The following is a 25,514-nucleotide window of genomic DNA, read 5'->3' on the forward strand; positions in this document are numbered from 1 at the left end:
CTTCTTTCCTCCCTCTATCTCTCCCTGTTGTCTCCCTTTCTCCCTCCTCCCTCCTCCCACACAGTTGTGCAAGATTACAACAATTTCTCAGCAGGATAACACCCTGTGACCAAGTGGGATTTATACCAGGATGCAGGACTGCTCGATATCAGGAAAACTCTTGCCATGATTGACCATATCAATAACAAAACTGATCATCTCGGTCGATGCAGAAAAAGCTTTTGACAAAACCAGTGAGCATAGGGGTAAAGGGAGTTTTCCTTAAAATGATAAGCAGCATCTGTCTAAACCCCTCAGAGTTGCGCTGGATAATAGGGATAGAATGAATGAGCCTTCCCTCGAGGAGCTTCCATTCTGTGGGGAGAGGAGGAAGCCATGCAAACCCAGGTGCAAAAGTGCCAAATGTAGACCACGAAAGTGAGGCAAAAGCAGAAGTGGTCACTTCCTCTCATGGAAAGTGGGTCTTCCCCGACTGGCCATGGCCGTCGCTAACATTTGTGTCTCTCACCGAGTGGTAGAAAAGCCAAGTCGCCTGCCCCTGAGATCACCTCAGTCCATCAGGTTCCTCTGCTGTAAAGTGAAGGGCCATGGTGGATAGAGAGTGCGGCCTGGAGTCTGGGATATTTATCTTCCTGAGTTCAAATCCGGCTTCAGCCATTTGCTAGGTATAAGACTCTCAGTGAACATGTGCAAAAATGTGTGTAGCAGCTCTTTTTGTGGTAGCAAAGAGTTGGGAAATGAGTAGATCCCATCAGTTAGGGATGGCTGAACAAGCTGTGGTACATGGAGGTGATGGAATATTATTGTTCTATAAAAAATGAACAAGCTGATTTTAGCAAGGTCTGGAAAGTTTTACATGAACTGATGCTGAGAGAAACGAACAGAAGCAGGAGTACATCGTACACAGTAAAAGCAAGATTCTAATGATCGACTATGGAAGATTTGGTTCTTCTCAATGGTTCAGTGACCCAGTAAACTTTGGATAGAAAAAGCCATCTGCATCCAGAAAAAGAGCTGACAATGTAAATCAGCATAGTCTGTGTTCATTTTTTTTTAATCTCTCCCATGGTTTTCCCTTTTGCTTTGATTTTTCTTCTCCAATATGATTCATAAAGCAATATGTATTAAAAATAAATAAATTTACTAGAAAAAATAACAAATGGTATAGCTTAAAAAAAAAAGATTCTAGGTGAATCACTTTACCCTGTTTGCCTCAATTTCCTCATCTGTAAAAATGAGTGGAGAAGATATTACAGTATCTCTGCCAAGAAAACCCCAAATAAGGTCACAGAGTCAGACGTGACTGAAAAATGGCTGAACGATAGCAATACAACAACAAAGTGAAAGGGTTGGAACCCAGGAGCCTTGAGAGGTGGTTGAGGATTCCAGCCCCATGGAGGCAGTGATGCTGGCCCTGCGGGTGCCTCCTGGCACACTGTAAGCATTTAATAAGTGCTCATTGATTCTCAGAGTGAAAGGGATGTCTAAAGCTGTCTTGACCAACTTTCCCATTTTACAGATGAGGAAACATAGGGAAGTTGATTGACTCACCCAAGTTCACACAGATGGTGGAGAGCAGAAGTGGGATTTGGACCCACATCTTCTGACTCCAGAAGTAACGCTCTTCCCACTGCCTCCCTACCCCTGTCCCCTAACAACAATCCCCACTATGCCCTTCCTGACAAGGTCAAAGCAAAGGCTGAGGCCTTTGCTTTAAAACCTGCAGTGAAAGAGAGCTTGCAAACCACCGAGACTGCCTGTTCCATGTTGTCGGAAGCCTTTCCAGCCATTGAACCTCAGTTCACTTCTTTGGGACCCCCCAATCACTTTTGGTTTTAAGGCTGTTCCTTCCTTCAGATCCTCCCAGGCAGCTCTCTGTATATCTCCGGAGCCTTCTTGAGGCTAAACTGCCCTGATCCTTCCACCAGTTCTCCTAAGATGTGGAAGGCCCTTCACTGGAATGGATGCTGTTCTCTAGATGGTTTTTATCAATCATGGTTTCCAGATCAGGAAATCTCCAAGTTAACCAGTAGTAGAACCCAAAGGGTCTTGATAGAACCCTCCAGTTTAATTCCTTCATTTTTGGAGGTGGAAACTGAAGACCAAAGTAGAGAAAGGACTTATCCAAAGACAGCTGACTCTTTATGTGGGTTCTAGATGTGATCCTAAAACAAAGGTGCAAGGCTTGCATGGAGGCAATCTTTGGTTGATGTAGAGAAGGGTTTTGTAGCAGAGTAACAGAGGCGTGACCTGCTTCTGGAGGTCGTCGGTTCCCCATTGCTGGAGTTCATACAGGATTATGAGTGCGTAATAGGGATGCTTTTGAGGGGGCTTCTGTTCATTTCCAGATGGGCCCTGATCCCCCAGAAGACTCCTTCCGAATCTGAGAGCTTATGATTTAATCTCCGATACCTGATTTTGGGCCCTATTTCACATTTCAAATCCACTTTCTTTGAGAAACTACAGTGTTCAGATGGAGGCTGAAGGACTGTGTGCATGGGGTTAGCAAGGCCGATGCTCACAAAGGACCCACCTGGTTTCTCTTCCTCGTTTCCTGCCTTGAAAAGAAATCCTTGTGTTGTATTATTCAGAATACTGAATAAGTCATGGCCCAGTATCCTTTGCGATCCTCTCCAGTGATTAGCTAAGGGGCCTCCCTCTTGGGAACCCTTCCCTGCACCAAGGTGGAATGGGAAGGTCAGGCTACGGTGAGCCGGCAGCAGGAAGAAGGAAGGAAAGACCATGCAAGACCATCCTTTCGGGAGGCCAAAGAGGAGGCTACATTAATCATCACAGCTTCCATTTTGATGCTCCCCCATGTTCCTAGTAGAGAATGAGGGTGGAGTTGGCAGTGAGGGCTGGGTCATTTTTCCTCCAAGTGTGCTCAGGGTCAAGCTTTTCTGCCTCTGCCTCCTTTGGCAGCCACAGGGATTCGGGGTGGGCCTGCACCAACCTAGAAATATAAATATACACAAAAGGTTCTTTACCCATTTGGGGTCCTTACCCTTTTGGCACTTCAGTGAAGGCAATAGGTTCTTTGTCAGAATCATGTTTTTAAACGTATCCTATAAAGTATTTTTAGACAATAAATCCATAGGCTCCTGGTTAAGAACCGCTCTCAGATAGGCCCTGGCCTTTTTTGTGGTAGGAAGGTAGAATGTCCAAGGTGTTCCAGTGGATTCTTCCTCTCTCATGCTCTTCAATCCCTGACTTCTGTGTCCTGACTTTCTCTCCCACGCTGGGAGGGCCCATGGCAGTTGCTCGGGCGGAGGGTCCCTCTGCCATTTACTTCATGGACGACCCATCTGTAGAATCCGACCTCTACGTTGCTGTTGCTTCCTGGTGCCGCCCCTTCCCCTTCTGGGCCAGTGCTTTTCTGGGGGGATGATAGGCAATAAACCTAATAAATGACCTGGACTCTTGGATGGAGAGGACCTCGAATGCCAGACTACAGAATTTGGGGTTGCTCCTTTATGCAGGAGTGAGTAATAACTGTTACTCCGATTTGTTTTTCCTCCCTAGCTCCCCACCCCCAACATGTTGTTTGAGAGCCAGAACTCAGTGGAACCAGATGAGTGTAAGACGGTCCCTAGGGATTTCTTCTCCCGATCTACTTCACATGTGCCCATTTTGGGGGGGTCGGAGTGTAAGCATATTGGTCAGGGCGGAGGCAACGCGAATGTGCAAAGGGGGGAGTTTGTTGTTAATTAATTAGAGCATTAAATGTTGTCCTCCAGGAAGAGCCGACCATCTGGCCATGACGCGATGTTGTTAGAGGTATGTGTGTGTATGTGTGCGTGTGTGTGTGCAGGCGCTCATGCATACGTATGTACAGGGGAGCTCGAGGGACTCAGAGACATTTGGGTCTGTTTTGCAGTTAACGGATTTGTCAGTCAATGATCGCTTATTAAACTCTCACTGTGTGCAAGGTCCTGGGACATGGAGAGAAAAACCTGAAACACTCCCTGCCCTTGGGGAGCTTATGTTCACTTGGGGGGCACAGCAGTGGAAGAGCTGTGGCTCTGAAATGGAGGACCCGAATTCAAATCCTGCCTCCGACTTTCACCACCTTTGTGACATTTTGTGACTATTTAACCTCCTTTAACATAGTAACAAAGTCTCAGTTTCCTTTTCTGTAAACTGAGGGAGTTTGACTAGGTGGCTTCTGGGCTTCCCTCCAGCTTGAGACCTATGATCCAATGTCTGTGTGTGTGTATGTTTACATAACACACACACACACACACACACACACACACACACACACACACACACACACTACAAGGAATGGAAGGAGCTGGAGGAATAGGGAGAAACATTGGGGAGAAGCCCAAGCTGTGGCCTGTTTATCATTGGCAAAGCTGGGATCGGAACCCAGCTCCTCTAACTTCAGAACCAGCGCGTAGGACAAGTGTTAGGGACGCAGTTCTACTCCAGGCTCACATAAACCGAGCCCCTGCCCCAGATCAAACCTTCCCTTCCCCTCCAGCCCCTCAAGTTCTGGTGCTTTCTGGGAAAAGTCTTCACTTGTCAAGTACTTTTCCTTTTCTTTTCTCCTTGGATCTTCTCAGACCCTTGGGGGGGTATCTAGAAGTCATATGACTGGCCAAGGCCTCGGAGCCGCACTCGGACCCTGGGCTACCTTTGGATGTTCCAGGCCCCGTTGGAAGGCGGGCCCTTTACAAGAAAGAGAGCTGGGTGAACTTAGTGGCCTCGGATCCAGCTGCAAAGCTACCCCTCCTTCCCTCCTTTTCTCCCTTCTTCTTTCCTCCCTCTCTCTCTCCCTGTTGTCTCCCTTTCTCCCTCCTCCCTCCTCCCACACAGTTGTGCAAGATTACAACAATTTCTCAGCAGGATAACACCCTGTGACCAAGTGGGATTTATACCAGGATGCAGGACTGCTCGATATCAGGAAAACTCTTGCCATGATTGACCATATCAATAACAAAACTGATCATCTCGGTCGATGCAGAAAAAGCTTTTGACAAAACCAGTGAGCATAGGGGTAAAGGGAGTTTTCCTTAAAATGATAAGCAGCATCTGTCTAAACCCCTCAGAGTTGCGCTGGATAATAGGGATAGAATGAATGAGCCTTCCCTCGAGGAGCTTCCATTCTGTGGGGAGAGGAGGAAGCCATGCAAACCCAGGTGCAAAAGTGCCAAATGTAGACCACGAAAGTGAGGCAAAAGCAGAAGTGGTCACTTCCTCTCATGGAAAGTGGGTCTTCCCCGACTGGCCATGGCCGTCGCTAACATTTGTGTCTCTCACCGAGTGGTAGAAAAGCCAAGTCGCCTGCCCCTGAGATCACCTCAGTCCATCAGGTTCCTCTGCTGTAAAGTGAAGGGCCATGGTGGATAGAGAGTGCGGCCTGGAGTCTGGGATATTTATCTTCCTGAGTTCAAATCCGGCTTCAGCCATTTGCTAGGTATAAGACTCTCAGTGAACATGTGCAAAAATGTGTGTAGCAGCTCTTTTTGTGGTAGCAAAGAGTTGGGAAATGAGTAGATCCCATCAGTTAGGGATGGCTGAACAAGCTGTGGTACATGGAGGTGATGGAATATTATTGTTCTATAAAAAATGAACAAGCTGATTTTAGCAAGTTTGGAAAGTTTTACATGAACTGATGCTGAGAGAAACGAACAGAAGCAGGAGTACATCGTACACAGTAAAAGCAAGATTCTAATGATCGACTATGGAAGATTTGGTTCTTCTCAATGGTTCAGTGACCCAGTAAACTTTGGATAGAAAAAGCCATCTGCATCCAGAAAAAGAGCTGACAATGTAAATCAGCCTAGTCTGTGTTCATTTTTTTTTAATCTCTCCCATGGTTTTCCCTTTTGCTTTGATTTTTCTTCTCCAATATGATTCATAAAGCAATATGTATTAAAAATAAATAAATTTACTAGAAAAAAATAACAAATGGTATAGCTTAAAAAAAAAAGATTCTAGGTGAATCACTTTACCCTGTTTGCCTCAATTTCCTCATCTGTAAAAATGAGTGGAGAAGATATTACAGTATCTCTGCCAAGAAAACCCCAAATAAGGTCACAGAGTCAGACGTGACTGAAAAATGGCTGAACGATAGCAATACAACAACAAAGTGAAAGGGTTGGAACCCAGGAGCCTTGAGAGGTGGTTGAGGATTCCAGCCCCATGGAGGCAGTGATGCTGGCCCTGCGGGTGCCTCCTGGCACACTGTAAGCATTTAATAAGTGCTTATTGATTCTCAGAGTGAAAGGGATGTCTAAAGCTGTCTTGACCAACTTTCCCATTTTACAGATGAGGAAACATAGGGAAGTTGATTGACTCACCCAAGTTCACACAGATGGTGGACAGCAGAAGTGGGATTTGGACCCACATCTTGTGACTCCAGAAGTAACGCTCTTCCCACTGCCTCCCTACCCCTGTCCCCTAACAACAATCCCCACTATGCTCTTCCTGACAAGGTCAAAGCAAAGGCTGAGGCCTTTGCTTTAAAACCTGCAGTGAGAGAGAGCTTGCAAACCACCAAGACTGCCTGTTCCATGTTGTCGGAAGCCTTTCCAGCCATTGAACCTCAGTTCACTTCTTTGGGACCCCCCAATCACTTTTGGTTTTAAGGCTGTTCCTTCCTTCAGATCCTCCCAGGCAGCTCTCTGTAGATCTCCGGAGCCTTCTTGAGGCTAAACTGCCCTGATCCTTCCACCAGTTCTCCTAAGATGTGGAAGGCCCTTCACTGGAATGGATGCTGTTCTCTAGATGGTTTTTATCAATCATGGTTTCCAGATCAGGAAATCTCCAAGTTAACCAGTAGTAGAACCCAAAGGGTCTTGATAGAACCCTCCAGTTTAATTCCTTCATTTTTGGAGGTGGAAACTGAAGACCAAAGTAGAGAAAGGACTTATCCAAAGACAGCTGACTCTTTATGTGGGTTCTAGATATGATCCTAAAACAAAGGTGCAAGGCTTGCATGGAGGCAATCTTTGGTTGATGTAGAGAAGGGTTTTGTAGCAGAGTAACAGAGGCGTGACCTGCTTCTGGAGGTCGTCGGTTCCCCATTGCTGGAGTTCATACAGGATTATGAGTGCGTAATAGGGATGCTTTTGAGGGGGCTTCTGTTCATTTCCAGATGGGCCCTGATCCCCCAGCAAGACTCCTTCCGAATCTGAGAGCTTATGATTTAATCTCCAATACCTGATTTTGGGCCCTATTTCACATTTCAAATCCACTTTCTTTGAGAAACTACAGTGTTCAGATGGAGGCTGAAGGACTGTGTGCATGGGGTTAGCAAGGCCGATGCTCACAAAGGACCCACCTGGTTTCTCTTCCTCGTTTCCTGCCTTGAAAAGAAATCCTTGTGTTGTATTATTCAGAATACTGAATAAGTCATGGCCCAGTATCCTTTGCGATCCTCTCCAGTGATTAGCTAAGGGGCCTCCCTCTTGGGAACCCTTCCCTGCACCAAGGTGGAATGGGAAGGTCAGGCCACGGTGAGCCGGCAGCAGGAAGAAGGAAGGAGAGACCATGCAAGACCATCCTTTCGGGAGGCCAAAGAGGAGGCTACATTAATCATCACAGCTTCCATTTTGATGCTCCCCCATGTTCCTAGTAGAGAATGAGGGTGGAGTTGGCAGTGAGGGCTGGGTCATTTTTCCTCCAAGTGTGCTCAGGGTCAAGCTTTTCTGCCTCTGCCTCCTTTGGCAGCCACAGGGATTCGGGGTGGGCCTGCACCAACCTAGAAATATAAATATACACAAAAGGTTCTTTACCCATTTGGGGTCCTTACCCTTTTGGCACTTCAGTGAAGGCAATAGGTTCTTTGTCAGAATCATGTTTTTAAACGTATCCTATAAAGTATTTTTAGACAATAAATCCATAGGCTCCTGGTTAAGAACCGCTCTCAGATAGGCCCTGGCCTTTTTTGTGGTAGGAAGGTAGAATGTCCAAGGTGTTCCAGTGGATTCTTCCTCTCTCATGCTCTTCAATCCCTGACTTCTGTGTCCTGACTTTCTCTCCCACGCTGGGAGGGCCCGTGGCAGTTGCTCGGGCGGAGGGTCCCTCTGCCATTTACTTCATGGACGACCCATCTGTAGAATCCGACCTCTACGTTGCTGTTGCTTCCTGGTGCCGCCCCTTCCCCTTCTGGGCCAGTGCTTTTCTGGGGGGGTGATAGGCAATAAACCTAATAAATGACCCGGACTCTTGGATGGAGAGGACCTCGAATGCCAGACTACAGAATTTGGGGTTGCTCCTTTATGCAGGAGTGAGTGATAACTGTTACTCCGATTTGTTTTTCCTCCCTAGCTCCCCACCCCCAACATGTTGTTTGAGAGCCAGAACTCAGTGGAACCAGATGAGCGTAAGACGGTCCCTAGGGATTTCTTCTCCCGATCTACTTCACATGTGCCCATTTTGGGGGGGTCGGAGTGTAAGCATATTGGTCAGGGCGAAGGCAACGCGAATGGGCAAAGGGGGGAGTTTGTTGTTAATTAATTAGAGCATTAAATGTTGTCCTCCAGGAAGAGCCGACCATCTGGCCATGACGCGATGTTGTTAGAGGTGTGTGTGTGTATGTGTGCGTGTGTGTGTGCAGGCGCTCATGCATACGTATGTACAGGGGAGCTCGAGGGACTCAGAGACATTTGGGTCTGTTTTGCAGTTAACGGATTCGTCAGTCAACGATCGCTTATTAAACTCTCACTGTGTGCAAGGTCCTGGGACATGGAGACAAAAACCTGAAACACTCCCTGCCCTTGGGGAGCTTATGTTCACTTGGGGGGCACAGCAGTGGAAGAGCTGTGGCTCTGAAATGGAGGACCCGAATTCAAATCCTGCCTCCGACTTTCACCACCTTTGTGACATTTTGTGACTATTTAACCTCCTTTAACATAGTAACAAAGTCTCAGTTTCCTTTTCTGTAAACTGAGGGAGTTTGACTAGGAGCTTCTGGGCTTCCTTCCAGCTTGAGACCTATGATCCAATGTCTGTGTGTGTGTATGTTTACATAACACACACACACACACACACACACACACACACACACACACACACACTACAAGGAATGGAAGGAGCTGGAGGAATAGGGAGAAACATTGGGGAGAAGCCCAAGCTGTGGCCTGCTTATCATCGGCAAAGCTGGGATCGGAACCCAGCTCCTCTAACTTCAGAACCAGCGCGTAGGACAGTGTTAGGGACGCAGTTCTACTCCAGGCTCACATAAACCGAGCCCCTGCCCCAGATCAAACCTTCCCTTCCCCTCCAGCCCCTCAAGTTCTGGTGCTTTCTGGGAAAAGTCTTCACTTGTCAAGTACTTTTCCTTTTCTTTTCTCCTTGGATCTTCTCAGACCCTTGGGGGGGTATCTAGAAGTCATATGACTGGCCAAGGCCTCAGAGCCGCACTCGGACCCTGGGCTACCTCTGGATGTTCCAGGCCCCGTTCGGCTGCCATCGCTCGCTGTGCTGTGGCTTTCTTTACTCAGCCCTGGTCTCTGGGAGCCTTCTCATAATGACTATTTAATTATCATGACTGGAGTTTAAAAAAAAAAATGACAGCTGCGTAGTTAGATGCTTCCGAGAGGCAGGAAGTTGGCCGGGAGCCCATCGGTGCATTGTCCCCATAACTGCTCTCCCCCTAATCAGACACATTTTCATTCTCCCTTAATGGAACCATCAGGAGCCACAGGGGAGGGTTCATCACCACGGACAGCTCAGGCTCCTCCCAAGGCCGCCCTGCGTTTCAGCACCACGGACAGATCTGGGGCCTCAGGTTGGGGCCTGGCCTCCCACTCCACCCCTGGACCACCCTGACACTGGGGATGTTGCCTGAAGTCAAGCTGAAGATGTGGCCCTGGTTCTGCCCCTGGGGCCAGGCCAAGGGGGGGGGGGTCTTTCCTCGTCTGACAGCCCCTCTAGTTCCTGCCAATTGTCTCCAAGTTAAACACCCCCCTTCTTTTAACCAGGCTTTGTAGGGTGTAGTTTCCAGTTACCTCATCTTCATGTTACCTGCCTCTGAACAGAGCACTGGACCTGGGTTCAAATCTCACCTTGGCACTTAATACATGTGTAAACTGGGATCAAATGAGAGGCTCCTTCCAGCTCTCCTTCTGTGACCTTAGGATAAACATTTACAAAACCATCTACAGCTACTCCCCTCCCACCCATCAATCTCTGGTGGAGTCCACATTAAATTCAAGGAATCTTCCAGAGGAAGTCAGAAAACTAAATCGTTTACTGGTGATTGGCTGCTTTATATTTTATAATAGTTTATGGTATAGAAAATAGTATTATTATTACTAGTAATAATGAGCATTTATATAGTTCTTTAAGGTTTACAGAGCATTTTGCTTGTATTATTTCATTTGATCCTCATAAGAATCCAGCGAAGCAATGCTATTATCATCATCCCCATTTCACAGATGAGAAAAACTGAGGTTTAGGGAGGTTAAGTGCTTAAGTTCATACAGCTAGTAATTGTCTGAGATGAAATTTGAATTCGGGTCTCCCTAACTTCCTGGACCGCTGGGGAATGGGGTGTGCAATGCATAGGACACCTGGCCTGGAGTCAGGAAAACTCATCTTCCTGAGTTCAAATCCAACCCAGCCATGTGACTCTGGGCAAGTCCCTTCACCCTGTTTGCCTCAGTTTCCTCATCTGTAAAGTGAGCTGGAGAAGAAAATGGCGAACTACTCCAGTGTCTTTGCTAAGAAAATCCATGGCTGTCCAGGGTGGTGTAAATATCTACCATAACCTCACATCTTAAATGCTGGCAGGGACCAGAGAAGCCTCTTAGTTCAAGCCTCTCATTTCACAGAAGAGGAAATAGGGAAAGCAAATTAGTCCCCTGAGATCACACACGTGGTAAGTGCCAGAGGTGAGATTTGAACCCAGGCCTGGGGCTCTAGATTGGAGAAGAAAGAGAGGAGAGGCAGGGAGGCCCAGGTGGAGGCCATTACAGCAGGCCAAATGGGAGTTATTTAGAGTTTGAACCGAGGTGGTGACTGTGAGTGATGGCAAGAAACCAAATTGGAGACACGATGAAGCTGGAAACGACTTCACAGCCAGAGAGGAGAGCGTGAGGGCGGGGGAGGAGGAGGAGTCTGAAGCTGTGCTCCCGTGTGGCTGGAAGGAAGGAAAGGGGTGCCCAGGGGGGAGTTTGGAGGAGAAACGAGTTGGGGCAGGGGTAGCATGTTTTTTAGAAACAATCCCAGGTTTGGGACCAGTGCCGTAAGATTCTTCGGTTTTCTGAAGGTCCTGTTTATGCTGCTAGATTTTCCCATCAGGCTGCAGCTTGGTCACAGCCCAAGAAGCGGCCCCTCCTCGGCTGAAATTGCTCAGTGAAATGGCCGAAATCTCACCGGCCATTTGTCGTCCCAGTGGAATGGAGGGATCGGGAGGCTGGGAGGGCCTGAGGGGGGGAACAGAGGGTATAGGGAGAGAAGAAGCCAACAGATCCCGGCCAATCTTTCTTGGGGGGGGGGGCTGGATCACAGCTCCATTCTTTCAAGGATCCTGGGACGCGAGGAGAAGTGGCAGGAAGCGAGGAAGGCAGATCCTTCCAAAGGTTTTTTTCATAAGATCAGAGGATTAGGAGCCCGAAGGATTGTAAGTCTTGTCACCCAAATTCTCCTTTGTACAGATGAAGAAACTAGCGTGGAAGGTTAAGTAAGTCAGAGTGGACTGGCCGCCTCTGTAAGCCAGGCTGGGATGACCTTGAGTTCGGGACTCTGGGATCGACTCAGATTCAATGCTAAGCATTTAACAAATTCATTAACAGGGTTGGCCACTTGCCCAGGGTCACACGGCTTGTAAGTGAACTCTGGTCTTCTTGACCCCAGGCCCAGCACTCTACTCACTGAGCCACCCAGCTGCCTCAGGTGGGAACAGAATATTTCTTAATGCCAAATTTTCTTTTTTAGTAAAGGAGATAAGAGGGGAAACAGCAGAGAGGAAGTCCAGTACCTGCGGTGCACTCTGGGGAAGCCGGTTGACCCCTTGACTCAGTTTCCTCCTCTGTTAAACCAGGGGTTTGGGCCAGATGGCTGTACCATCCCATCTGTCCTGGGGGGACGCTCGGATTTCATCCCTGTTCACTTTCCTGCCCTGATGGCGTGTAGGACTTGCTCTTGGGCTGGCTAATTTATAGCGAATGGGCGGATAAGGAGGGATTAGAAGCCCTCCGAGGCGGGAGCTCCTTCCCACCCCCACCTCTGGGGCCTGCGATCTGTTCAGGAGAGCCCCCCATGGAGCTGGGACTGGCACCCCTGGCTCCAGGTCCAAGGGTCATGGGGCCTAGCTAGTAATGGCAGAATGAGGTTTGAACCCAGAGTTGCTGGTCTTGGTGCCCCGTGCTCCAGAAGGATTCAAGCCCGGCCTTCTGAGAGATGGAGAGACACAGGACAGAAAGATTGAGACTGAGACAGAGAGAATAAGACACAGAGACAGAGTTTAAGAGAGAGACAGAGAGAGAAGGAGGGAAGAGGGAGAATGGATCATCATCCATCACCATCATTAAGAGCAGCCTTTACAGAGCAGTTGAAACACTAAGGGTTTCACCCCCTCCCTTGGCCCTCCGGACCGCCCAGCGAGGGAAATTCGGGGCTGTCTGTTGTTAAGGTGAGGGACCCAGGCCGGGGGGTGCAGCTAAGTGTCAGAGGCAGGAGTCTAACCCAGACCCCCGGGCGCCCACCCCAGTCCCGCGGACAGGCGCTCGGGTTTGCTTTTTTATCATTCGAAGGCTAGTCAGAGAGCACGGAATCCATTTTGCTCCATTTTTGGCCAGGGCTAAAGGGAACTCCCAGCGTGGAGACATCCTCCACCACTGTAGAGGTCCATCCTTCCCCCAAAGGACTGATGGGATTGCTAGGAGGGTCTTCCTTGCCTCTGCCCCCTGTGACATCCCCTGCTCCTCTGCCCAGCCCTATCCACTTCTGTGGCCGGACCTTCTTTCTCCTGCCTTCGGGCCCTGTTCCCTCAGCTGGTGCTCAAACAGGGAATGGCCGGGTTCCTAGAGCAGGAGATGTGGAAAGCTGAGTCGGAACTGGATTGAGACGGGCATGGGGGGACCTGGCCAGGCTGCCTGTGCTTCGGGAACTTCCCTTTGAAAGCTGCAGAGGCCAGAACCCCCGCTGGAGGCTGCCACAAGGGCCTGGAGAAGGGGACTGGCTGGAAAATGAATCAGATCACTGTGGGATCATGGGCAAAGTCCTTCCCCGCTCCCAGCCTCAGTTTCCCCATTTGTCAAATGAGAGTGTGGGCTTCCCCTCCGGCTCCGGCTTTCTAGCCTCCTTTGGCTGCCGTGTCTTCATCAGGCTGGGGGTGCCTGAGTGCAGGGTCCCGGGGAGCCTGGAAACCCCTCTTCCCCCCTCCTCCCTGGCTTCCTCCCCTCAGAAAGCCTGGGTGAAGGCTGGCTTCTTTATTGTCCCGTGATTGAGGGGCTGTTGGAGGCAGACCGCCTCCCCCGCTCGCCTCCAAGCTGTCTCTGAGCCTCCTGTGCCCGCCCCCTCGCTCGCTTTTGGGAGGACGTCTCCGTAATTGGTATTCCGCGCAGGTTAATGGGCCTGCTGGCCTCCTCACTATATTACGCCTTAATTTCTTTTATTGCAGACTCAGAATTAACAGCCTTTAAACATTATCCCTCCTCACTTCCCACCAAACCCATTACCAGCCTGGCTGCTCGCTGCGGCAGTTTGACTTCAGCGGCTGGCGCGCTTCCACGTCCCCGCCATCGTTCTCCAGCTAGAACCGGTTCGCGAGGAGGGGGTGGGGGGGCTCATCGCTGCCAGAGGAGGGGCTTCTGTCGGGGACTTCCCTCAAGAGAAAGCACCCCCCACAGAGCCCTTCCTAGACCTGAGGAGCTACATCTAGAACCCTGAAGCTTTTGGGGGTCTGGAACCCCTTTGGCGGAGCCAGGAACCCTTTCTCTGAATCATGTTTTTGAACGTACAAGATAAAACTCAGTTGTCCAGGTAGTTTTATAAAACAATGCCATGTTTAAAAGCGAAAGATTCCAGGATGAGAATGGATCAGAAGGCCTTCTTTTTCTGGAGGTAGAGTTCCCACCAATCGAATCGGTCAGTCTGTAAGCATTTATTAAGCACCTGCTGTGAGCCAGGCACTGGGCTAAGTGTTGGGGTCACAGGGGAAGGTAAAAGCCAGTCCCTGCCCCCAAGGAGCTTCCGGTCTGAGTGGGGAGACAGCACAGAGCGGAGGATGGGATGGAAACATGGAAGGGAAGGCTTTATCCCGTCCGTGTGAGCTCAGGGCCCCCGGCCTTCCCTGTCCAGCAGGGCTGTGACCGGCTCTGGCTGGGGGGGGTCCCGACCACAGGTGATGGCATCTGCTGAGAGCTGCGAGCGCTCCTCCCTCCCCTCTGCCTCATCACGTTAAGCCCCAGGATATTCCAGCCTCAGCAGCCGCTTGGAGCTCCTAACGACTACGAACAAATGAGGTCCCGGCAGGACCCCTGTGTCAGCTCTTCTGGCAGCCGCGCACTGCGGCGCGGAGTCCCCGGAGAGGAGACGCCCCCCACGGCAGCGGGGGAGCCGCGGCTGCCTTCACTTTTCAGACGGGGAAACCGAGGCGGGCTCCCCAGCGGGGGCGGGTCTTGTCCGAGCCCTCACCCTCAGACCCCGGCCCGTGTTGTGGAGGAATGGAAAGAGCCCTTGAGGTCTGGCTGTCGGCTCCGAGCCCGGAGGGACCAAAAGGTCCAGTGGTTATGGGCCCAAGCCCTTCCTCTGACAGATAAAGCCCGGGGAGGGGCCCGGGGCCTGGAGCTGAGGCAGGGAGGAGGGAGGCGGGAGGAGGGAGTGCAAATCCAGCCTTTGGGAGAGACCATCCCAGCTGTGCAAAGGGGAGGGTGTGAGTGTGAGAGAGTGAGTGTGTGCCCCAGTGTGCACATACCAGCCCCGATGGGACACACTCCCATGTACACAGACACACATACAGGCGTGATCACTGACCCGCACTCCCACACACTGACGGGCGCCCCACAAAGTGCCGGTGTCCCCCAGAGGCCTTAGGGGCGGGGCGGAAGGGGATCGGGAGGGGACGGTCACAGGCCGGACCCCCCTCCAGATTTGGGAGACTGGATGGTAGGAGCCCCCCTGCTTAGCTCTGTGGCCCCCCGCAAGCTGCTTCTTCATCTGCAAACGGGGGACAACTTTCACTAAGCATTCATTCAGCTAGGAGGTGACAGAGTGCTCAGTGAGGAGGACTTGAGTTCAGCAGTGACCTCTGTCTGCCTCTGTGGTCCTCATCTGTAAAATGGGCACAATAGCAGCCCTTCTCTCCCATGCTTGCTGTGAGGATCAAATGAGACAAAGTGCTTACAGAGTATCTGGCACATAGTAGGTGTAGTAAATGGTCCCTTCTTCCTTACCCTGTGCTGGCACTGATCACAGGAAGGCAGAAACCAGCCCCTGCCTTTAAAGAGCCTAATGGGGGAGACAACCTTCAAGCAAGTGTGAGCATATAAGGTGTGGACGGGATAATTGCCAAGTCACCCTCAAGGAGGGGCTCCCGAAGAAGGCTGGCTTTGAGCTGAGGCTGGGAGAAGGAGAGGACGGCGACAGCAAAGTGCAGCCAACCAGCATTTATTAATCACCTACTGTGTGCACACCAAGGGGAGTTCAGTAAGAAGACTGGAAAGGTAGGAAGAGCTTCAAATGTCTGAGTGCCAGCGAAGTGCTCGGCACCATCCTAAGCACTGGCGCGGATTCTGGAGGATTCTGGGCCCCTCCCCAGGGAAGGGATCCCGCCCATGGATTGAGCCCCACCAGCATCCGGCAGGCCGAGGATGTGGGGAGGGGTGCTCTCTGTAACAGGGGGCTCCCTGCCAGCAGGATCCACGTGGCCCAGTCGACCGAATGTCCCTCAAGCTCTCTGGCCCCCTTTGGTCATCTGTAAAATGGGAGATTTGGAGAGAGCCCCAAGAGCCCTCATACTCCGGCCTTCAGGGAACTGCCCTGAGGAGGGGGTCCGCTACTGAGGCTGCCCCAGGCCCCCGGAGAGGGGTGCGGCCTCATGCACAGCTCCCAGCCCTGACTTTTAAGCTGACTCTTCCCCCGGGCCGAGGCGCTGCCGGATTCTTGGCCGGCGCCAGCCTGAGGGGCCCCTCTCGGGCCGGAGGCCACCGGGGGCTGGGTCAGTCCATCACCCCAAGCTGTCAGGCGCTGAATAGTGCCCCTCCCACAAATCACAGGGAAGGGAAGACGCCTTTGTCAGAGGTCCAGGGAAGGCGTCCATCTCTGTCACGCCGGAGGGGCGGCCGAGAGCGGCCACAGGGAGCCCGGCATTCCCCAGGAAGAGCCCCGGCAGCCCTTGGCGACGGCGGGGGCCGCGGGTCGGGAAGCCCTGGGACGGCCCCACTTCTCTAACCAGTTGCCGGGGGCTGGGGCCCGACTGTGGGAAGCCCTGGGACTCCCTTTCTGAGGGGGGCCCCAGGAGGTCTCGGTGCCGGGCAGGACGCAGAGTCAGGAAAAGGGGCGGCCGAGGTGACCTCTGACCCGCCCCCCGGCCCTGAGAGGTCCTGGTACGGCTGCTGCCTCTGATTCAGACACCAGCGTCCATGCCTGACCTGGGGGCGTGGGGCCGGCCTTGCCAGCACCCAGAGCAGGCGCCCCGAGGATGGATCCTATGTCACCTCTTGGGGAGATGTGGGGGCGTGGGGCCGCTCCTGCCTACATGCAGAGGCTGTGGATTCTCACCTTTCTTAGGGAGAAAGCAGCGAGGGGGGGACTTCACACATCCTTCCCGTGTGACCCCCAGAGCACCTGGTGCAGGAGCAGGGGCTGAGGGGGGTTGCGGCTCCCTACGAGCTGCCCCCGCAGAGGAAGCCTTGCCGGCGCCCCCCACTTGGCAGCCTTCCTTCCCTCCGTCGTGTCTGTCTGTCTGCCGAGTTCTGTCCCTGTTGTAATTCCTCCCCCCACCCCCACTCCCGAGGAGGGCAGGGCTTGTGCCGTATCCGGCGCACAGTAGGTGCTCAGCCACTGCTTGGGGGTGGCTGCTGGTGGGGGGTGAGGGAATCTACCAGAAACGCTTCCTTGTGTCCACTGGAAAGGCCGAGGCGAGAGGAGACGGCCGCCGCTTTGGGGTTTCTCCCCTTGCCTAGAGACAGGACTCCCAGGTGGGGGCGGCCCCGGGATGTAACGGGGGCTTTTTTCCGCTGCGTTTTGGCTGAGGGGAAGGGGTAAAGATGGCATTTTCGAGGGCCCGCGGGCAGGGTTTGGGGAAGCGCCCTCTGTTCTGGGGCGGCCTTGGAGGCCGAGACTCCAGGACGGCGCCCGCCGTGGGCTCCCTGTGGGGTCTTGGTCCGGTCTCAGCTTCTCGGGGCCTCGGTTCTCCCTGGGGTGGAGGGGCCGGGCCGGCCTCGACGCTCCCTTCTGCCCCGATGCCTCGGTGAGCTGCGGCCAGGAGGGAAGGGTGGCCGAAACCCAAGGGAGGAGGCAAGAGGACGGGCGCCTCCCCCCTCAGGCTTTTTCCCAGGCCGTCACATCTTGACCGCCTCCGTGGCCGTCCCTGTGCTCGCTCTTCCCTCCCATGTCGGGGGTCCTGGCGGAAGGCAAATTCAGATGTCACCCCCTGATTAATGATGCTGGGCCTGCGCGCTCCCCCTCCTGGGCTGGCCCGACAAAGACATTAGCATAGACATTTTCTCAGAGCGGGTGAGGATCCTCCTGGCCTCCAGCCGCCCGCCAGGAGGGGACTGGGCCCACGGAGCCTCGGGCTCCATTCCTGCGATTTCATGGGGGGACTCCCAGTGTGGAAGCTCCCTCCAAAGCAGGCTAGCAGTTCATCTGTGCCCCCCCCCCAGCAAATCCCGGGGCGGGACAGTGGTCAGCGCCCATGGTCAGCCAGCCAGGAAGCCTCCACGTGGGACTCGACCCCTGGGTCCGGCCTTCCCCCACGGCCTGCGGCCTCCCCTGAACTGAGATTTTGCCTCCATGGGTCTCAGCCCCCGCCTTCCTGCTTTTGGTTCCAGCATGTGCTGAACAAACGCAGCTGTCCCCACGGGCGCTGTGTCCTGGCGGCCCGTGTGACTCCCGTACCGGGGTCCTCCGGACTAAAGCTGGATGTGATCTTCAGCACTGACCACAGCCCCACGACCTCCCCCACGGCCCCACGTCCTTCCGTGCAGCCCCCACGTCCTTCTGTGCGGCCTCGCGGCCTTGCGACCTCCCCCGCGGCCCCGCGTCCTTCTGTGCGGCCTCGCGGCCCCGCGACCTCCCCCGCGGCCCCGCGACCTCCCCCGCGGCCCCGCGTCCTTCTGTGCGGCCCCCGTGTCCTCCCACGCGGCCCCACGCTGCCGCACGTGGTCTGTGACTGGCAGGTTGCGTGACGTTTCTGGCCTCCTCATCTGCTGCTAGGAGCAGCCCCGCGTGCCCTGGATCTGGAGTCACAAAGTGCCGAGTTCAAATCCTCGTCAGTCACTTAATCTGTTTGTTTTTTCTGCTGTAAAACGGGGACGATAACGGCACCTCCGCTCAGGGTTGCTGTGAGGGCCGCAGGAGATCTTTGTGCTTGGCACAGTGTCTGGCACGTAGTAGGTGCTTATTAGGTTCTACTGGTCTTTATTCTGTTGTTGTTGTTGTCCAGTGAGGTTGGACTCCATGGTCTCGGGATCCTCCCAGCTCAATCTGTGATCACAAGGATTCCGGCCCTTTGTGATTATCTTGACTGGGTGTGTGAACTTGACCTGTCACTGACCATTGAGACCCCATCTCTGGACAAAGGAGATGGGCAGGAGGGGCCCCCTGTCCCCCCGGGGTCAGTGGCTCTGTCTTGAATGTCTCTGAACTTCCTCCCCAAACCCGGGGCGTCTGCCCGGCCTGATCCCGCCTGCCTCCCCGGTGCCCGAGCAGATGCTTTGGAAGGGGGAGGGGTCCCAGCTCCCCAGGGCCAGCTGGAGCCAGCGACTGGAGGGGGAGCCGGGCCCACAGGCTCCCTGCCCGAGCTGTGAGTGTATGCGTGTCTGTGTGTGTGTGCGTGTGTGTGCATGTGTGTGCGTGTGCACGTGTGTCTGTGTGTGTACGTGCATGTGTGTATGTGTGTCTGTGTGTGCGTGTGTGCATGTGCACATGTGTGTGTCTGTGTGTGTGTCTGTGTGTGTGTGTGCACGCACACGTGTGTGTGTATGAGCCCGTGATGAGCCTCCTCCTCCCCGTCTCCCCGCTTTTCGTGCCCGTGGCCAAATGGCATCTCCCCAGACAGTCCCCATTGCCCGGGATGACGGTTTAATAGTCACTGTCCTTTCTTGGGCGGGCAGCGAGCGGGGGAGGGGGTAGGCTAAGCCCCCCAAGGTAATTGGAATTCTGCTGGCTGGGGTTGTCTTGGTAACGCGGAGGGGTCTGGCAGACACTCACAGAGGGGAAGCGGGAGTCGTGGAACGGCAGAATCCCAGGACGTCAGGCTGGGAGAGACCGCGGAACAGTGTCGGAATATAGAGTACTAGCCGGGCGGCCTCGGAAAGGGCCCCAGGATGGAGGACGTCAGGGCGCTGGGGGGGACAGGGGCGGCCGGACACGGACACACGGCTCTCTGCCGGGGCGGACGCTCGGCCTCGAGGTCTAGGCCCAAATCGGTGGCTTGGTGGTTCTTGTAGCTCTCTCTGGACTTCCGCGTCAGGACTCGGGAGAATTCTGTGTTCCACTTCTTGCCGGCTCTGCTGTGGGGCCCTGGGCAGATCGCTTCCCTTTTGTCCTTTCACGTAAAAAGAAAGCTGTAATAAGTGGTGTCCAGGGTCCCGTCCGGCTCTGACGTCACTTCCCGCTCTGGACCAGGGGGCAGCTGTTCCTCCTGCAGGGAAAATCAAGGGCCCTTGTGGGGTGGGATTCAGGGCGACTCCTGGGGCTGTCCCATTGGAGAGGGCTCGGCCATAAAGCCGTGGGACAGGACATAAAGTGCTGGACCTCGAAGCCCTGAGTGCAGATCGGACCAGGACCCGCTGCGGGTCCCACAGTCTCCCCTACTTTTTCTGAACCTTAGCTTACTCCGCTATAAAATGGGAATAGTAACAGCTCCTCGGGACCAGGCTTCTGGGAAGGACCAAATTCAATACCAGGTGGATGGCAGGGACTCCAGATGCCCCAGCTGTCACGTTCCTGTCCTCCCACCTGGACGGGTCACGCCCCCCTCTCTCCCCCCCCCAGTCAGGCCACGCGAGGCTGCCAGCCCCTTGGGAGGCCCGTTTGGGGCCCGCACTTCCTGCCCGGCTCACTCTCCTTTAGGGGCAGTAAAACCACGTGACAGACTGCACCAGGGCAGTTTACCTGAGACCCCGGATGGGCAGCCCTGCACCCGTGCACGTGGACAGTCCTGAATTTCGAGCCAGATGTTGGGAGCCCTGCAAGCCCTCGCCCCAGAGGACTTTTCTGGTCTCCGTCCTCATGGCTCAGCGCCTGAGACAAACATCAGCTAATAAGTGGTGCAGCTGGAAGAGCTTCTGGACCCAGTCCTAATTTAATTTGTAAACGTTTTATTGGTGTTTTTATTTTTTGTTTGTTTGTTTGGTGAACACCTTTCTTCTCAATCAGTTAACAAGCATTTATGCCCCAGGCGCCGGGGGATACCAAGACAGACCTTAAAAAGTCAAGCCCAGGTCAGGGGCGCCCATAGTGGGGCCCTGCTCTCCAGGGAGCGGGTCAGTTCTCTGCGCTCTTCTGGAGCGATCCCGGCAGGCAGTGTCCTGGTGCTGGTTCTGCTGCCCTGCTCCGCGTCGCCTCCTCTAAGTCTTCCCGTGCTTCTGAATTCCACCTCACGATTGTTTCTCGGAGCACAACGAGGCCGTGGCGGTGTTAGCCGGCTGACGCCGCTGCTGGGTGAGGCAGGGAGGTGCTGCGCTAAGTAGCTTGGAGCACAGAGGATTTAATTTAATCAGAGTAAACCATTCACAAAAAGCATCGATCGTTTACAAAGCCTTTCCCGTCGGTTCGTTCTCAGCCTTTTCCTTGCAGCGCCCGACAGGGGAGGGCTCTGGCTCCCGACTTCCCTGTGTCACGGTCCCAGTGGTAGCGTCCCGGAGAGATCGTGCCCGTAGGAGGCACGACGAGGGCAGGTTGCCCCTCGTTCTCCGCGCTGCGTTTGAACCCCGGCCCGCGCCCCTGCCTCAGTCCAGCGGCCCCCTCGCCTGCTCCGCCCTCCTGCTTTTCCAGGCCCTTACTCCTCATGCCCACCTCGGACCCTTCCACCGGTGACGCGCTGGCCGTCCCGGAACCAGGCGGTTGGTCAGCTGGCTCTGGACCGCGCGCTCTCCCTCCTGGGTTCCTGCAACTTATCCTGGAACAGCGTCAGGGAGGAGGGGAGGGACTCTATGGAGTCGGGGTAGAGGGGGCGGGTATCCTCGGCAGGCACGGCGTCTCCCCAGCCTCAGTGTCTCCATTTGTAAAATGGGCGTTTGAATTCGGGGCCGCGGTGACCTTGGTCTGTTACAGAACGCTCGAGCTTGCGATGCGGGTGCCTCTGAGGTCACTTCCGGGGCCCATCCGTAACCCCCGGTCCCTGCACCTTTCTGGGCCGTTTCCTCGGCTGTAACGCGAGAGCCAGGACTCGCTGGCGGACTCCTCTGGCTCAGGAATAGCTCCCCCTCCCCGGATGTGCCGTCCCAAACCGCAGGGTCCCGGGGGCTCTCCGCTATCAGTAAGCGTTCGCTTTGTCTGCCTGTGCCTGTTCCGTGTACGGGGGGGGGGGGGGGGGGGGAGGGGGGGTACAGAAGGGCGAAAAGGGGTCACCTTTGTGGTGGAAAGGACGGGAGAGCAGTTAGCACTTCCCGGCTGAGGTAGCTGGGAGCGTCTCGGTGGCCCTGGCCCCAGAGAGAAGAAAGGGGCCGAGGTCCAGGCGCAGGGTGAAGGCGGAGCCCCCGGCCGGGCCTTCTTCCCCAGATCGGCCGCCGCTCCATTTTGGACAGGGCCGCACAAATCGGATTTCCTTTGTCCAGCCGTGGGGGCGGGGAGGGGCTGGGCTTCTTTGTTCCAGCTGCCTGGTTGCCATGGGACCGGATTATGATATCACGGGCTCAGGGCGATTATGCGATGTTCCGAGGGCCGAGGGGACCAGGGTTACATTCCGCCGGCCCAGACAGGAGGCAGCTGTTCTTGGGGCCGGCTTGTTGGTGTGAGGGCATCGGGAGGGAGGAGGTCCGGGAAGGATCAGGACCAGGGACCCAGGGGCAGAGCCGGAGCCGGCGGGAGGAAGCCTCGGGGTCGGGGGAAGGGGGCTGCTAAAGGGCGAGGACTCCCCCGAAAGGCGGGGCTCCTCAAGCCGGGCTCAAGTTTCTTTTCAAAAATGTGTGAAACTTTAAAAAGTCAGTGCTTTTTGTGTTACTTTCGTTTTCAAACGTATCCCCACCACCCTTTGTCAGGCAGTCCGGCATTCATTTTTGCACAGCAATTGGGGGTAATGACTTGCCTCAGGATCACACCGTGAGGCTGGATTTGAACTCAGGTCCTCCTGACTGCGGCAAGTACCACAGCGCGCGTCAGCATCATTAAAGCCAGGAACGAGCGCGGTCGGGGAGCCGGCGGCCAGTTCCTTGGAGCAGAGGAGCAGTGTGGCCTGGCGCTTATTGACCCTTCGTAGCCTGTAGAGTCAGACCCCAAAGGGCCTGACCTAAAACCCTGAAACGTTACCCTGAGTCCAGGACCTGACCCAGGGCTCACGCCCTGGGGCGACATTCGAGCTCAGCTCTCCCTGCTCCCAGGCTTCCCCGGGGCTACATTGGTGCCAGAGAGGCCTCCTGCCTCCAGATCTGTGGGCCCCGCCCTGCCTCACCTCGCTCTCTTAGTCCCCCCCCCCCAAAGAAGGGGGTTGGCTCAGAAAACAAGGGAAACCACAAGTGTTGGCGGGAGGCGGGAGGAGCGGCAGCCACACACGACGGTGGAGTTGTGGACTGACGCAGCCATTCGGGAGAGCCGGAGACGCTCACCCAGGCCCTGCCCGAGGGAGAGCACGGACCAGCGCAGGGGGAGGGGGCTGCGGACCCCCCAAGTTCTGTTTCATAAGAAACGTGGCCGGGGATCGGGGGTCTGGAAACCCGGCTTCTCATTCTGACTCTGCGGGGGGAACTCCAGGGAAACCAAACAAGGAGCGGGCTCTGACGGCATGATCTCCTAAGCCCCCCAGCCCTGAACCCCCCCCCCCCCCCGTTCTCAGGCCCCCCGGCTCTGGTTCCGTGACCCTCCCTCCTCTCCAGCCTGACCCTCTCTGTGGGGGCGCCTGCGCCCCCTGTTGTTCCCTTGCCCCCTCTGCGCCCCGAGACCCCTGGACTGTCTCCTGTCAGACGCGGAGCCGGGCGCGGAGGAAGGCTGGGGCTCCATCAGTGCTCCTCCAATCATTCACACTGCATGCAAATAATATGCAAATCACACCAAATAAACCAGGGGCTCTTGGGAAGGCTTGGCAGGGGAGCCGGACGGTTGGATGTTGCAGGTGCCCTTGGTTCTGGGGGCGGCGCTGGGCCCGGGCTGGGCTGGATCCCCTCGGTCTGGCCCCAGATTAGGGGTGAGAGGGGGACTGGGGACAGCCCCAAGCCTCTGAAGCCCTGGCGTGGCCCTGGCCGGTGCCCCCTGAAAGGACCCTTCCCGGCCGGGCCGTTTGTCCAGAGACTTTCCTGGGACGACCGTCTGCTTGTGGAGGAGGAGGATGGAGGGGGAGGGGAACAGCTGAGGGAGGGGCCGGGGTGCTTTACGGAAGCGTCCCCACGGTGGTCGCCGTCTCTGGGGCACGGCCGGGGGCTTCGAGGTACATTCGGGGGCCCCTCCCCCAGACCCCGCGTCCATTTAGGCGTATCGTAACTTGACCAGGGTCGGCCCGGACGACCTCAGGGCCCTTCCAGAAGAGCGGCCACTGATTCCTGAGCCACTGCTGCCCTCCAAGCCTCCCTTCTTCCGTCTGCGAAATGGGGGAATGGCACGTGGCCTCCCTCCCAGGGCTGCGTGGGGCGACCCCAGCCCAGCGTTCGCTGCTGTTTCTCCTGCTGCCCACGGCCGAGTCCCCAAGGCCCCGCTGGCCTGCACCGCCCGGCTCGGGGCCACGGCCCGGGGACCCCAGGAAGGGCCGGTTTCAGGGAGCGTCGGTGCCCAGGAGAGCCAGGCCCGGGGGCTGTCTCAGCTGTGCCTTGTGCTGCCGCCCCGGGGGCACCTCGGTGCCAGCCCCCCAAGCCTCTTCCCTTTCCCTGCAGCCAAGAAGACGTGCTCGGACAGCGACTTCACCTGCAACAACGGGCACTGCATCCCCGAGCGCTGGAAGTGCGACGGCGAGGAGGAGTGCTCCGACGGCTCCGACGAGTCCGAGGCCACGTGCAGTGAGTGCAGGCGCGGGGGGGCGGGCGTGACGGGCAGTGAGTGCAGGCACGGGGGGTGGGCGGCGGGTGTAACGGGCAGTGAGTGTGGGCACGGGGGGCGGGCGTGACGGACAGTGAGTGCGGGCGCGGGGGGCGGGGGGTGGGCGTAACGGGCAGTGAGTGTGGGCGCGGGGGGCGGGCGTGACGGGCAGTGAGTGCGGGCGCGGGGGGCGGGGGGTGGGCGTAACGGGCAGTGAGTGCGGGGCGCGGGGGGCGGGTGTGACGGGCAGTGAGTGCAGGCACAGGGGGCGGGTGTGACGGGCAGTGAGTGCAGGCACGGGGGGCGGGTGTGACGGGCAGTGAGTGCGGGCGCGGGGGGCGGGTGTAACGGGCAGTGAGTGCGGGCGCGGGGGGCGGGCGTAACGGGCAGTGAGTGCAGGCACAGGGGGCGGGTGTGACGGGCAGTGAGTGCAGGCACGGGGGGCGGGTGTGACGGGCAGTGAGTGCGGGCGCGGGGGGCGGGCGTGACGGGCAGTGAGTGTGGGCGCGGGGGGCGGGTGTGACGGGCAGTGAGTGCGGGCGCGGGGGGCGGGCGTGACGGGCAGTGAGTGCGGGCGCGGGGGGCGGGTGTGACGGGCAGTGAGTGCGGGCGCGGGGGGCGGGTGTAACGGGCAGTGAGTGTGGGCACAGGGGGCAGGGCATGGGCGCGGGTGGCACAGGGACCTCGGCTGTGGGGCTTCCTCCTGCGCCCCTCAGCAGCCTCGCCTGGGAGGTATGTTGTGCTAAGGGGTCACCAGAGCCCCCCAGACCTGACCTCCCCCCCCCCCCCCCCCCCGTCTCCTCCAGCTCCGACACTCCATGATCCAGGCCCCTTCCCAGTGCCTTTTCCTTGTTCTCTGAGATTCTCTGTTCTAACGCCCGTGTTCAGACACAAGGCTCTTTTTAGCTTGAGTTCCTGTGATTCTGCGACCTCTGAGGTTCTTGTGCTGAATATTCTCTGATTAAATAAATATTCCTGAACTGAACTGGGGGGTGCAGAGGCTCCCGGCTGCCGCCCCAGAGGGGCCTTCGCTGCAGCCCATGCGCAGGGCGCCCTGGAGGGGAGAGCCGCCCGCGCCTGCTGGGCTTTGCTCCCCGGGCCCCTCGGGCCAGGGCTGGGCTCCCGCCGTTTCTTCTCCCCCTGTCTTTTGCCCCTGTTCCCCGTGTGTAGACAGTGCGCGCATGTTTGCACCTCGGCTCGCCCTGTTTTGCCCACAGTGTCTGTCA

At 55.8% G+C, this 25,514-nt stretch overlaps 1 protein-coding gene across 7 annotated transcripts in view; it reads left to right on the forward strand.

Moving 5' to 3' along the window:
- LRP8 (LDL receptor related protein 8) overlaps nucleotides 1-25,514 on the forward strand; it is a 95,301-nt gene that overhangs the window by 35,462 nt on the left and 34,325 nt on the right. For all 7 annotated transcript variants that reach the window (XM_074265889.1, XM_074265894.1, XM_074265892.1 and 4 more), the window contains exon 3: nucleotides 24,147-24,269. In XM_074265889.1, the coding sequence (XP_074121990.1) occupies nucleotides 24,147-24,269 (123 nt within the window). The remainder of the gene's footprint in view (nucleotides 1-24,146; nucleotides 24,270-25,514) is intronic.

This window comes from Sminthopsis crassicaudata, chromosome 4 (genome assembly GCF_048593235.1).
Source record: "Sminthopsis crassicaudata isolate SCR6 chromosome 4, ASM4859323v1, whole genome shotgun sequence".
In the NCBI taxonomy this organism is placed as follows: domain Eukaryota; kingdom Metazoa; phylum Chordata; class Mammalia; order Dasyuromorphia; family Dasyuridae; genus Sminthopsis; species Sminthopsis crassicaudata.